The 14,914-nt window shown below is 39.0% G+C and overlaps 1 protein-coding gene across 1 annotated transcript; it reads right to left on the bottom strand.

The window, feature by feature from the left end:
* Window positions 1-3,188: 3,188 nt before the first annotated feature.
* Window positions 3,189-10,609, bottom strand: LOC122117658 (interferon-induced very large GTPase 1-like). The gene has a single exon (XM_042691407.1). The coding sequence runs from the start codon at window positions 10,577-10,579 to the stop codon at window positions 3,290-3,292; it is 7,290 nt and encodes a 2,429-aa protein (XP_042547341.1). The 5' UTR covers window positions 10,580-10,609; the 3' UTR covers window positions 3,189-3,289.
* Between the last annotated feature and the right edge of the window lie 4,305 nt (window positions 10,610-14,914).

The following is a 14,914-nucleotide window of genomic DNA, read 5'->3' as shown; positions in this document are numbered from 1 at the left end:
TTGGTGGTTAATTGGAGATAAAAGTCTCATGGACTTTCCTGCTCTAACTGGCTTTGAGCTTTGATCCTTAGTCCCAGCCTCCTGAGTAGTTAGGATTACAAGCGTGAGCCACCACTCCTAGCAATTTTTAAATGTACATTATTAACAATAGTCATATTGCTGCACAGTAGATTACTAGAATATATTTCTCTTGTCTACCTGAAGTTTACATTCATTTTCTCTCTCCTTAACCATAACCATAGCCTCTGGTAGCCACTGCTCTACTTTCTACCTCTGTGAGTTTTAATTTTAGATTCTGCATTTTTTTTTTTTTGGTTGGTCATGGAGATTGAATTCTGGGCCTGAGCGCTGTCCTTCAGCTCTTCAGCTCATTAAATTATTTATTATATTAAGAGTTCTACCATTTGAGACACAGTGCCACTTCCGGTTTTCTGGTGATTTATTGGAGATGAGAGTTTCATGGCTTTTCCTATCTGAGCTGGCTTTGAACTGCTATTCTCAGATCTCAGCTTCCTGAGTATCTAGGATTATAGGTGTGAGCATCAGCACCCGGCTTGCATTATTTTTTAATACACATAATTTTTAAATTTTAGAGCAACTGTCCTAGTGCCATACCTGCAAGCCTTGTGAATTCTTTTTCATTCTATTTTGGATCTCTGCCTTAACTGAGTAGAGCTTCCCTAAATTTATCAATTTGATCTCCACCTCTTGCTACTCAGTTCCCCATACTCAGTGACTATGAGAGACCCAGTCTACTGACCATGAAAACCCTGTTTTTGCTAACCTTATAACTGTGGGCACCTACAAGTTTTTGACCTACACCTGGATCCAGTCTTTATCCATCTTGATGATCTCATCTTAACTCTGTTTGCCCTACTCCATTGTTTCTAAGGTCTCCTTCCCCAGTGATAACAGCTGGCTGATACCCATCCTTTCCAAGTCTAACTTTGCTTTGATAGTAGCATTATTTTTTGCAGTATCACCACAGAAAACCCCGTTCTTCTTTTCTTCTTTTGCTGCCCATGCAGGGCATGGGCACTATCCTTGAGTTTTTATGCTCAAGGCCAATGCTCGACCACTTGAACCACAGGTCCACTTCTGGCTTTTTTGGTGATTAATTGTAGATAAGAGTCTCATGGACTTTCCTGTCCAACTGGCTTGGAACCACAATCCCCAGATCTCAGCCTCCTGAGTAGCTAGTATTACAGTTATGAGCTACTGGTGCCTGGAGAAAACCCTATTCTTGCATGGTCATTAGATATCTGTCCCAAGTTTGTGTGTGTACATGTGTATGTGTGTACATGTGTATGTGTGTGTGTGTGATTTCTCAAGAAAAAAACTCTGAATCTCATTTAATAATCACACTGGTTAATACCTGAGGAATTTAACAAAAAACCTGTTTTATTGAAACAAAACAATTTTGACTTGAAAATCAGGAATGTATGACATATGACATTGATTAATAGCTAAAGGCTTGTATGTATTCATTAAAAATATTAAAAGTACGTATAAGTTGAACACTTAGCCCATTTTAAGGCTGCAATGATGTATACAACAGGTACCATGCTGTGCTCAGAAATCCTTCCAGCTTTCATCCACCATGTTTTACAGAACAAAGGGAAAAGCCATCATGTTTGAGAACACCTATGTCCTTTACAGTTCCTCTGTTATAAGACTTCTGGAGACAGAGACAGAAATCATTTGATCTGAAATTGAGATGCTTGATGCCATTTGACAGGACAAAGGGGACACATTCCTATCACCTACCTCTGCATATCCAAGTTGTTTGGCTGCTATTACCAGCGCTGTTTCTTTTTTTACTGCCTGTGGAGGGGTAGAGACTACATGGACATGTAAGCAGAAGTCACTGGATACTTTTATGTCCAACATGTAGAAATATATCCTTTGCATATGGATTCCTTTGGAGAATCAGCTTTGAGAAGTTAGCATAATGTGTAAGTTTGGGGAAAATTGATTTCTTTCCCCTTTTAGCTGCAGATTGTGTTCAGAGTTGTCTTCACTCTATCCTGCTATGATCTTATGGTTCAAATAATCACAAATGTATCTTGTTAAAGGTAAACATTTCTGTATATTTGTACATGTAAATTTTTAAAAAATTTTAATATATATTTTTATATATCTTATATTTTATTATTTTTATATTTTATTTTTATTGTAAAGATACTGTACAGTTACATGAGTAAGGTTTTGAGTGCATTTCCTATTGAGCATTGTTACCCTCTCCTTTATTTTTCCCCTACCATCATGTAAGAAATTTTGTAGTGAAATATGTCAGCTTACTTCATAAGAGTTTTTTTAAAAAATGTATTTTATATATTTTTCTTTAAGGATTTTTTGTAATTGTTAATAGTGTAATCAAATTGACCTGTCCACAGACTTCCTTAAAATGGTCTTTTACTTGAGCATCATAAATTTTCCATATGAAACAAATCCTTCATAGACTAGTACAAAACACTACATTTTTGAATACCTAAGCTTTGTGAGTTTGTTTTCATAGTATGATTATGGAACTGTTAATACACCAGAAAAAAAGACAATGATAGTTACATTCATTTCTTCCTTTCTCTTTCTTGTAGTACTAACAATTGAAACTATATCCTTGCACATAGTCTACCAATAGAGCCATGCCCCAGTCCCAATTATTTGTCTCATGTTTTCCATGTTTACTTGATAATGTTTTCTGAATTTGTGAAAATATTTTGCAGGTCAAGTTTATTATTTTCTTGAGCAGAATATACCTAAATGTTGCTATGCTTGAGAATCACAAAATTTCTGTGAATGTTAAATTTAAAGCTTAAAAGTTTTTTTCTTAGAATTTCAAAAGATGTGAAAAAACTCCACTTAAAAACTAGAGTTTGGTGCTGGGAAGGTGGCTTAGTGGTAGAGTCCTTGCCTAGCATGCATGTAGCCCTGGGTTCAGTTTCTCAGTACCACAGAAACAGAAAAAGCCAGAAGTAGTGCTGTGGCTCAAGTGGTAGAGTGCTAGCCTTGAGCACAGAGAGGCTCAGGGACAATGCCCCAGACCCTGAGTTCAAGTCATAGGACTGGAAAAAAGTTAGCTTTCATCCCAGTTTTTCTGTAGGAGCTTGTAATGACTTAAAATTTCTTCTCTTATGATGACATTACCTGAGTTGGAGACATGGCTCAATAAGTAGAGCACCTATCTAGCAAGCATGAAGCTCTGAGTTCAAACCTCCTCATTACCCCCACCCAAGAATAGACTGATCCATGCTCTTTACATTAATCTAGTAATGAATTCAACAAATATTTACTTTTTCAGGTCATTGAGCACATCTTGTTTTGTGATTTTGGCCCACGCATCAGGAATTTCACCTGTATCTGTGAATTTTTTCTGATATTTTTCTTCTAAGTTTGATCTGAAGTGTGAAATGAACCATTTCCAGTATGTCTGACTGGATGAATCTGGGGTGATGCTCCAGGTGGCATAATCCCCTCCTGCCTGTCGATAGTTCTTATATGGGATTTCCTGGTTATTTCCTAAAAGCATGAAACGATCACTTGCCACTGAAGTAGTACAGCAATCAATGACAAAGTGGTTTGTTTTGTGCTTATGCCATCCATTGACAGCCTGAGGACGGTGGAAGGGAACACTGTGGTCTCCTTCATGATTAGGAATTGTGTTAGTACAAATTGCATTACATAAGGGACATTGTTTCCAGCAGCCACAGAGATGTTCAGACAGAATTTTCTCAATTTCAGGAACCATTACATCTATAGGCAGACTTGAAAAATTCTCTTCTACTTTCTTCATTGCCGGATTCAAAGCCGAACTCATGGCTTCTTTGAGAAACTCAATGTCTTTTATCTCCTGGTGTTCAATATTTACCAGATCTCTTCGTGGAAAGATCAGATTGCTCCCCAGGTGATCACAGAACAAATCCAACCACCCAGATGCAGTGCTGCCTTTATCTTTGGCTACTGCTGTGGACTCATGAATGGCAGAGAGAATGGCATTCTTCATGTCATCTAAGCTCATTTTAAAGAACATTCGTATTTTTTCACCTTCTTCATTTGAACAATATCTTTTAATACAGTTTTCAATGTAGCCGCTAAAAAATGATCTTGTGTAATGAAGGTATTGCCAGTAATTATCAAAGTTCTCTTCTTCTGCTAGAGAAATGAGAATGTGTTTCTCTAGGTTTGCCCTGTTCCCATTGAATGCAGGGCAAGTAGCTCGCATCTCTCCTGCTATTTTAATGATCATCTTTCCCTGTATTGTGGCAGAAATAGCAGGAGTGAGCTTGTGCCACAGAAAATCAACAAATGTTGTGATGGAGGTGGCTCCTTGGCAGGAGATCTTAAAACTCATGAAGAAATCATCTTTTTTGCTTTCCAGATAGTTCATAGGATCATTTGCTGCCTTGAAGGCCCGATGCATGTCCTTAAAGATTTTTGATGCTCTTTGGAACAAACACAAAGATAAGTCAATGTTGTATTTACTTGTAAAAGTATATCTTCCCCCAGTGAGTGCAGATTTTACCTCCTCATTTATTATTCTCAGGATTTCATGGAAATAACTTGCACTGTAATCACTTTGTTGCTTACGAATGTTGTTAACAGTTTCATTAAATCTTGAAATAATGTGGTCAGTGGTTATATTAATGGATTCTCTATCACAAGCTTTTAATGTCCTTGTCATGAAGTTACATTTTTTACTCATTTTGACATGTTCATCATAATTGATTTGAAACTTCTCTTCACAATTACTCCTTAGTATGTCCACCATGTTTATCTCTTTTTGGAAATACTCCCAAAGGATATTTTCAGAATCTATATCAATATCAGGCTCCATGATTTGAGGAAGATCTGAAGACACATCATAAACCCATTTTTTCCAAAGTTGGTTGAATTTCTCATGTAACTCTTCCTCACTTAATTCTTTACCCTTTATGGTTAAGGCCAACTTTTGGCTTCTTTCACGTACTTCATTATCATAGCATGTTTTGTTCTTGTGTAATCTTTCTTGATTTTTTTTAAACTGCATAAGTTCCTTGGCTTTCCTTTTGCTGTCTAAAATAAGTGCCTCTTTAAGCATTATTAGCTTATTTTCAAAATTTGCTTTCCATTGAATCAGTATTTCACTGTCGGGTTCTTCACTGAAATATTTTTCAAGTTCTTGCTTGATTGCTGTGTATTTTTCTGTAACCGGAGCCTCACATAAGCCTGTTTGGAGTGTCTGAATCTTTCCATTCTGAATCTGATTGTTCAACTGATTCTGCAGGTCAAGCACATGACTCCTCAGCTCCCAGGTCCAATGGTTGTACATGGTTTCCAATTTGCTCATGGCCATGACCTCTCGGGTGTTCCTGAAACTGAAAATAAAGTTCTCATTTATCAGGGCTCTCCACAAATCTTGAACTCGGGATTTCACATGTGATATCTTCATGATGCTTCCCCTGGATTCTTGTTCTGCAGTCAAAAGAATTCTACTTTTCAGTTCTTGGACATTGTGGCTGTAGCGAGGATTGGGAGGGGCCATTGGAGGATTGCCATCCCAGAGGTGAGCAAAATAGTAGACATGAGTATTGACATCAAACTTAATGACATCACTGAAGTGAGTTATGTCTGAGCATTCTTCTTGTTCAGCAGCTGTTATGGCCATTTCATCTAGTCTGCACTCTAGACATCTTCGTCCTTCCATGGTTTGATCTTCAACGGTAACATCTCCCACATTTTGATGGACAAAGAGACAACTTGGGGAGATTTTGACTTTCTTCATCCTCAGAAAGGCTTGGACAGCTATTTGTAATATATCCTGCATCTCTGATGGATTCTCTCCAAAAATATTGATGATGGTCAAGTTTCCAAGTCCAATGACAAAGGTGGCCAACTCATTGTCCCAGTTTTGAGATTTGTTGTTGAGTTCTGGGGCCCGAAGTCCTTCTGTGTCTATAACCAGCACAAAGTCAAAGCCAAGTTCTTCTGTAAAGTTCTCCTCCACCTTCAGGAGTTGCATGTAGGCCCCCCTAGTACACCTGCCTGCGCTGACACTGAATTGTAGCCCAAAAAGGGCATTGAGCAAGGTGGACTTCCCTGAGCTCTGCAGACCGAGGATAGAGAGAACAAAAATGCGTGGGTCTCCAAGTTTCTCAGAGACCTTGTCAAACACAGCTGACACCCACTTGAGAGGCACATAAGAGGCATCCCCATCCATCAGCTCAATGGGAACTCCAGATACCATCAGGTCTGCAGCAATTTGAGGAAGAGAGAGGAAAAGAGTGTCTCCTGTAGAAGAAGTTTCTTCCAGGGCTTCATAGATCTGGCCAACTTCTCTGAGAAGTTGCTCAATACCCAAGGTACAGTCTTGAATCTCTATGGAGATGGCTTCTATTTGATTTTTCCAGAGTTGCAGGGAATTACTCTTTTGTGTCTTTTGTTTTTCAGTTTGTACTTGTGACCACAAAGATCTTTGGTGTTCACGTAGTTTTTCCAAGTGTTCTGCTGTGAGGTTTTCCAAGAACACACTCAGCCACTGCAAGAAGTAGAGTTTGGTATGAGTTTCTGAATGTTCTTGAAGAATTTCAAGGAAAGATCGCATTAAGTCATTGAGAGGAAAGGCTTTCTCCAACTGCTGACACCGTATTATTTGTTTATCTGTCTCAATCTCACTCTTATGTTGTTCGATACTTCGATTTCCTTTTTCTCTCAGATGATAGAATTCTTTGTCTTTCTTACACCAAAGGTGCCACAGCTGTCCCTGAAGAGGTAGTAAGTTTTCCTTTATCTGAGATAATTTTGTTTCTCCCAGGAGGGCCATGATAGTCTGTGCCTTTTCTTTGGCTTCCTTGCAATCTCTCTGGTATTCATCCACAAGGAAACCTTGTTTATGAGCAATCAAAGAACACTTCTCTAAGCTGAGAGCAGTGTTGGAGAGTTCTAGCAAATGTCTGATTGCCACTATGAGCTCTTCTGTTAATTCTGCCTCGTTTCTGTTTCTGATGCCAATTCTTACTCTTCTCCCAGAATTATTGGTCATGATTTTCTCTCTGTCATCCAGTAAGCAGATCACAGGTTTTGATGACTGGCACAGATCACGGACTACTTTTTGGTTTTCTTTATTGTCATCAGAAGCTGACATGAGGATCACAAAGAGAGAAGAAACCTCCTGCAGGAAGGTGAGTTGTCTCTTATGTTCCTTTGCATCTCCATGAAGATTAGTGAAGGCCACACAGTTTTCAAATCTGTCTTCTTCCTCCCCGCCAGGACAGAACCAGCAGATTTCCACTACACCCCCCATCAAGAGACAGTTTTTGCTACTTCCTCTGCAATGTCGGTGAAAAAACACATTGTGTTTACGTTTACTGAGAAGACAGTTCATGATCTGAGATTTGGAGGCAGAGAGGCCATTTCCAACTCTAATGAAGGACACAATGGGGTTAGAGACCTGATATATCTGCTGATTCTTATAACTGTTCTTCTTCCCTTGTGATTTTTTTGCTTGTTGCAAACTTTTCCTAATTTGACTGAGAGACCAGAGAGAGAATTCAATTTCAGAAGTGCAAGGATTAGGCACCACAAGGGGGAGAGCAAACTGACAAATGGACAGTTTGGCCAAAATATATTGTCTGGCAAGATCATCTGCACAGTGAAAAATGGCCATTTGAATATCCATTGGGTTAATATGTGGCCTAGACTTAGTGGCTGAAGCACTAGTGACACTTTGGCTATCTTCAGGTGAGTCCTCATAAGGATCGAAAGCTTCACTTTCCTCATTTGAAACACTTTGATAGACTTGGTGCTCTGTGTTTCTATCTTCTATGAAGACCATGTGCCTTAACCCATAATCTAACATCAGTAGCTTCTGCAGAAAATAGAAGGGAAGTTCCTGTTCAGATTTGGGCTGGGTGTTGTACATTGAGGTTTTATAGATAAGATGAAAGTTAGCTCTGCTCATCTTTTTTGGGTAGTAATGTTCTAGGCCTAGCCGATTGAGTAAATCTAAGAAAGATGCATTTTCTATTACCTTGCATTTGTCATTTATATCATTATATTGTTCATAAGATTGCTTCTTTCCATGGAAGAGACTTTGCAATTGTCTTTTCACATTGTCCATTTGCAAAGAAGAGATAGTGGCTTCATAATCACCATCAATGAGTAATTTCAAGTCTTTTTCTAGGTTTTCCCAATCATATTCTGCTCCAAGTTTGGTTAGGACATGTACAACTTCATTAGACAATGATTGTTCCATGTGATGCCTCATTAGTGACATTCTTTGTATTTTTTCTTTTGGAGAAATGGCTGCAACTCCAGCTGTGGCTGTTAGACTAGTGAGCACCAGGAATGCTTGAGCTCTGTAATCGCAAATATTTTTGAGCTCTTGGTATTTATTTAGGGTGCACTGCGTTTCATCTAGTAGGAAGTTTAACTCATCATACCCCAGGAGACACTGAAAAGTATTGTTTATTACTTGGTAGCCTGCACCAGCTGCAATAGAAAGAAGCAAGAATTCTATGTCTGTCTGCTCTGTTTTTTTGAGGTAATTCAAGAAGCAGCTGAGAGCCATGCTGACTTCATAAGTGGCCTTTCTTTGAGCTTCTTCCACTATTTCAGTGGACTCAGATTTGACATTCATTTCCATGAGGTTATTCTGGATTTCTCTTAAGATTTTGATGAATTGAGAGAATTGGGTGATGTTGACATGCTCTGGGTCTGCCTCTGACTGGTAGATCCACTGCATGATGGAATGAGCCTGAGGAAAGTTTGTCACTTTGTAGATGTGAGGATCCAAAAGACTGCACAACTGAGATTTAATAAATTTAGTATTATGCAAGGATGAGTTTTTGCAAAAGTTAACAGTGTTTACTAGAAAATTCTGCAGATCCCAATCTGTAAGGCATATGTTAATCCAAATGTCATAATTTTCCATTTTATGGCTCATCAGTTGCATGAAATCTGTCAGTTGTTTAAGCTGCTCTTCAGGATCAGATACCTCCCAGGACTTTATATCCTCTAGGAAAGCCCGAGCTTCCTTCCCAGTGCTCAGTAATTCCTCTCCATCCTGGATCTTGGCAGTGAGTCCACTCAGAGCAATGTAATTGTCCTTCAGGCAGATAGCTACTTGAAGAGGATCCTTAAAATCACTTGTGTGGTTGGAGAGGATGATGTCCCAAATGGGCACCAGGTGAAGCCCTCGGTCAATGACATGCCAGGTTTGGTTGCTAGTAACAAGGCCAGCTTTCCACTGGACAAATCCATCTGTTACTGGTGGGCCACCTATCTGGGCCACTGATAATTGGATTGTGGTTTGGAGGTTTTGAAGACCTTTGCTCCGAGAGGCTATTTTTGAATGTGGAGCTGACACATTCATACATGGAGAAACTTTTACTCCAAAGCCACTGTAGCTGCCCTTTATGTAAATTTCCAGGATCTCTTCTGCCTCCTTCTTCACTTCAGTTAGTTGCTCACTCTGGAAATCCTCTGTAGTGGCCTTCCACCAGTAGATTCCTCCTAAGTGCACCGGACCCTGGTTAGCATGAGAGCCAAATCTGTGGAAGAATTTTTCAGTTCTGTGTCTCAGTAATGACATCTTGTCTGAGTTTGTAGTTTGGCCCAAGAGTTCTTCAATGCTTTTCAGTTCCTGGAGAGCAGGTGTGGAGAGCTGGAGTTGATCTGTGGGAAAGTGGCAGGAGGCCAGGGGGAGGTAGCAGAACTTGGATGAGCAGAAATAAGAATGTTCAGAATACGAATGTTTGTTTTCCTTGGATTCTGAATGTTTGCTTTGATCTATTCCAGCTTCTAAGCTAAATCCCCAACCTCCACCCTTGGCTGAGGCAGATAAGCTGAAGGCTAGCTTCTCTATAGTCTGGGAGAACATGGATTCTTCTTCAGAAGATGAAAATTCCTTTGTTTCCATCCATGTCCCCTGCTCAGGTCCAAAGAGTGAAAACTCCTTGGGGACACTGAGTAGCTCTTCTCTCTTCTGGATTAGGCCATTTTGGTGACTGGTTTTATATATTCCCTGCAGGGCCAGCCCTCCAGATGCCCTTCTTACCAGGTCTCTATCTGGGAGATTTTGCCTGTGGTTCATTGTCTGGTCCATGAGATGGAGTTGTTTCTGCATATTTTCTATGACTTCTTGTAGGGAATCTTCAGGCAATGGCCAATATTCTTCAGGTATCTCCATTACTTGCCTCAGCTCGACTTCTTTTCTCTCTACTATCTCTTCCTGTCTGCCCCTCCCTTCTGTCAGCAAGTCCTTCAGCTCCTGCAGTGTCTGTTCTGCCTGTTTCTGCCTTTTCTGAATCATTTGCATTGATGATGACTCTTGTAAGTCCAATATAGTATTTAATTGTGTTAGGTCAAACAGCTTCTCCAGGGCCTTTTTCTCCCATGAATGCTGCACCTGGGATTTCAGCTTCTGGAGGTCTTTTTCTTTTAAGTATTGTAAGGACTGGGTACAGGTCACACCAAGATCTTCCTGCAGCTTTGGCAACCAGTATTCAACAGGAAGTCCCACTTTGGTCAGCATCACTTGGAGATCTCCCTTCCTTTTTTCTCTGAGCAGAGGATCCTCAGGGCTGTTCTCTGTTGTGGTCATGGCTCTGAAAAACAGATCCTCAGTTAGCCTGATGGTGTGCTAACCAGAAGTGTCAACTGCATGGCCAAAAGGTGAATTTAATGATGATGCAAGTCTTCAAGTCTTCCTCATTTTCTCTTTTAGTTTTTTCAACACACACACACATGTTGTGTTTTATATATAGATATATTTATATATCTATATATAAATATAAAACAGTGTTTCTGTTCATTTAAATTTTTAAAATTTATTTTAAATTTTATTGTTATTGTAGAGTTGATATATCAACTTATATTTTAAACAGTTTTTTTGTGTATTTGTACAAGATGTTATTGTGAATGTTTGCAACGTGAATTGTCTTGCTTTTTTAGTTACTAGAATGAATTATAATTTACCTTGATGTTTGCACTACCTCTTACACAGAATCAATTGTATGGAGACTCACATTAACCTGAGGGATGGCATTTGATAATGTCCATGATTTCCTAGGCTGATGCTTATTTTTAAAATAAGTGTTACTATCAATTGATTATATTTTCTCTGTTTGTTTCTGTAATGCCTGTGTTGATTGGTTCCATTTGTATTTCTCCCCACTCCCCTCCTCCTCATCCTTGTCCTCCTCCTCCTCTTCTTCTTTTGGTTGTGGGGCTTGAACTCAGGACCTATGAGCTGTCCCTGAGCTTTTTTTTTTTTTTTTACCAAAGGCTCACAATCTACCACTTTGAGCCACAGCACCACTTCTGGTTTTCTGGTGATTAATTGGAGATAACGAGTCTCATGGTTGTCTTTGAACCACGATTCTCAGATCTCAGCCTCCTGAGTAGCTAGGATTACAGGCATGAATTTCACACACTGATTTTCTTCTTCCTTTTTTGAGGCAGGATCTCACTGTGTAGCCCAGGTTGTTTGAAACTTGCTATGTACTATGTAGACCAAGCTAGCCTTAAATGTGAGATTCTCCTGTTTCAAGTCTACTAAGAGCTTGACTTTAGTCATATGCCACAATACTTGGCTCTCTGTGCATCTTGCAAGTCTTTTATGTTTATTAGCTGTTTATTATGTTTAGATGTTTATTATGCACTACTAATCTTGTTTATGGCACTCAATTCTTACTCTTCATCTTTTACTAGTTTTATGTCTTTCTTTGACTTAAACCATGTCTTATTTACTGATATCACTCACTCTTGTGAAAGCCCAAATAATCGCCTATATCCAGTACTTCATCAATGTTATGGGCCCTCTCCCTGCTTCACTGCCTTTGGGACAGCCAGTAAAATAAGATTTCCTATGTTTCAACTTCATATAGTAGTCAAATATCCTTTTATCCTTTAATTCCTGTCCTGAATGGTATTATTTACCATATATTATTCATGATGAGTGCCATATTTATCTTTTCTTCTTAAGTACAAATTTAGTTTATGTATTTTTATATTGTTTATATATATCTATATCTCTCTCTATATATCTATATCTTTTCTTGTGTGAGTAGTGGGGCTTGAACTCATGGCCTCTCACTCTCTCTTAGCTTTTTCCCTCAAGGCTAGCTCTCTACTACTTGATACTCTCTACTACTTCTAGCCTTTTGTTGGCTAATTAGAGATAAGGGTCTCTTAGATTTATTTGCCTGCCTGGCTTCAAACTTCTGTCCTTAGATCTCAGCCTCCTGAGTACCTGGGATTACAGGCTGGAGCCACTGGCAACTGACATTTACTTTACATTTTTTTTTTTGGGTCCGGTCGTGGGGCCTGAACTCTGGGCCTGGGTGCTGTCCCTCAGCTCTTCAGCTCAAGGCTAGTGCTCTACCACTTGAGCCACAGCGCCACTTCCGGTTTTTTTCTTTTTGCTTATGTGGTGCTGAGGAATCGAACCCAGGGCCTCCTGCATGCAAGGCAAGCGCTTTACCACTGAGCCACCTTCCCAGCCCCTACTTTACATTTTTTTAAACTGTGAATTTGTACTTGTGTCTGTTAGGCACACAGTCTACCATCTAAATCGTGTCCCAGACTTCCCATTCACTCTCTTAAAATCTCTGTTTAATCTCACTTCTTTTTCTAATATGTGCAACCTCTCTCTTTGATTTTGCTTTTATTGTGCCTTTATTGGATTGATATACTAGTTATCCAACCTGTTATTTGTCCTCTCCGGAACTCATGTTTAAACTTAATCACTCTTGTATAATATTAATTTTGGTGTTGGTCCTGGGGCTTGAACTATGAGCCTGGACTCTGCCCTGAGCTTTTGTGCTTAAGGCTAGTGCTCTACCACTTGAGCCACTGCTCCATTTCCAGCTTTTTTGTGTTAATTGGAGATAAGACTTTCCTGCCTGGGCTGACTTTGAACTATGATCCTCAGATCTCAGCCTTCTAAGTAGCTGGGATTTTAGATGTGATCCACTGGCACCAGATATGGTTGTGATACTTTTAAAAGGTGACTAGGCCATGAGATCTCTGATCTTATGAGTGAGATTAGTGCTGCTATAACAGAGAAAGTTTAGTTTCCAGCTTGAGGAAGCTGGAAACCTGATATTTGACTTTTGTGCTGTCAGATAAACTCTAGGCATTCTGTGATGGCAATCTAAAATGGACTATGACAGAAGCTGATACCAGAGCAATATCAGTTTATGTTTGCTATAACAGAAACTTAAAAATGTATAGAGATTACTTTTGAATTAGATAATGGAGCAGGCATAAGTTAGGAAAGCTTGTATTGCTATGAATGAAACCTTAAGGGAAAATCTGGTAAAGACTGAGGAAAAGAGAAGATTTAAGGGAATGTTTGAAATTTCTTAATGATTGCTCAAGTATTATAATCAGAATATATATATTTAAGGGAATTCTGATGAGGCCTCATATTGAAGTATGGAATAAGGAATTGGAAGGTAGAAGAAATAACATCTTTACTATAAAGAGGCAAAAAAGCATGGCTGAATCATGCCATTGGTTAGGATTCCATGTAAGTCAGAATTTAAAAACAAAACTAAGGCTAGGTGCTGATGGCTCATGCCCATAATTCTAACTACTCAGGAGGCTGAAATCTAGAAGATAGTGGTTTGAGGATAGCCTGGGCAGAAGTCTGGGCGATCTGAGCTCCAAAATACTCCTGGGCATCAATGTATCCAGCTTGCTATCTGGATTTTATTAATTTAGTAAAACATAAGAAGAGAGAAGTGATTTAATGACACAGTTTATAGTTAAAAGGAAAACACAAAGTAAAGATGTGGAAAATTATTAGCTTGTCTGTCAGAAGAATAAAGAAGTATGCTTAGGAGACGAAACAAGAGGTGTGGTTTAAGCATATGCAAAAGCAGTAACATGGAAAGATAGGAAGCCAGAGAGATTCATTTGCTATTCAGCACACTTGCAAAAGGAATCTGTAATAACATATGATCTGAGCCTAAGTTAAAGGAACAGAAACTCAGAGAATACATCTGACCATATAGTTTTTACCAAAATAAATAGAAAAACCCCTTAACAAACAATTACAATAGTAGCCATCAACAAAAAGAAATTATTAGGAAGGATCTGATTTCCAGAGTTAACACAGTATAATTTTGGTATATCCAGTTTTCCATAAAAAATAAAAATCATAGGTGTAAAAAGGCACAGCCCATTCTCAAAAAATAGGAACTCTTCAGTGAAATAATTCTTTGCACCTACTTGGCAAAGACTTTAAATCAACTGACTTAAATGTGTTCAAAAAGGTAAAGAAATAAAGAACAAAAAGAAAATAGGAAAATTATAAAAATGTACAAAACACAAATTCTGGAGCTCAAAATTATAGTCACTAAAGAAAATGCAGGCATCCCAATATGGAAAAAGATACCATTTCTTGTGGGATAGAAGAGGGAAGTAAACCAGGACTTTGCCTTGGAAAAAAATAACATACAGTGGATCCCAAAGGCCCCAGTCCTCTGTGCTCAGGTTGATAGTGGTGGGTAGAGTCTCTTGACATTCTCTGATGTCATATCACCTGTTGCTAGTTGCAGTAGTGTAAGGCCATGAGTATACTACAGCAGAAGACAAAAATCATCATAGAACTACACCTGTCCTTTATTGATCTTAGTAGACTGTGGTAGGGTCCAAGTGCAATCTAGCATTGTGGCATTGGTGACCACCGGATTGCTTATACTATCTTATTCGATCTTCAATTCCAAGGAGCAAAACAGGAGAGTCATTATCCAAATGTATGAAGATCAGAGAGGAGGACACACACAGTCAATGCTTAAAAGCTTTGGGCTGGTCTTCCAAGAGGTAGAAATTACTTTTGCTAAAAAGCACTGATTTCTTCATTGGGACTATGAATTAACTAAAAGCAAGAGCAAAGCTCGGCATCTTTGTCTCCATTTTGTATCTGTGT

Source organism: Dipodomys spectabilis, unplaced genomic scaffold, assembly GCF_019054845.1.
Source record: "Dipodomys spectabilis isolate Male_0828 unplaced genomic scaffold, ASM1905484v1 ptg000145l, whole genome shotgun sequence".
NCBI lineage: Eukaryota > Metazoa > Chordata > Mammalia > Rodentia > Heteromyidae > Dipodomys > Dipodomys spectabilis.
This window is presented reverse-complemented; position numbering and strand designations above follow the sequence as displayed.

Coding starts and splice junctions, on each gene's coding strand:
- LOC122117658 (XM_042691407.1), bottom strand. CDS start 10,579: ATGACCACAACAGAGAACAGCCCTGAGGATCCTCTGCTCAGAGAAAAA.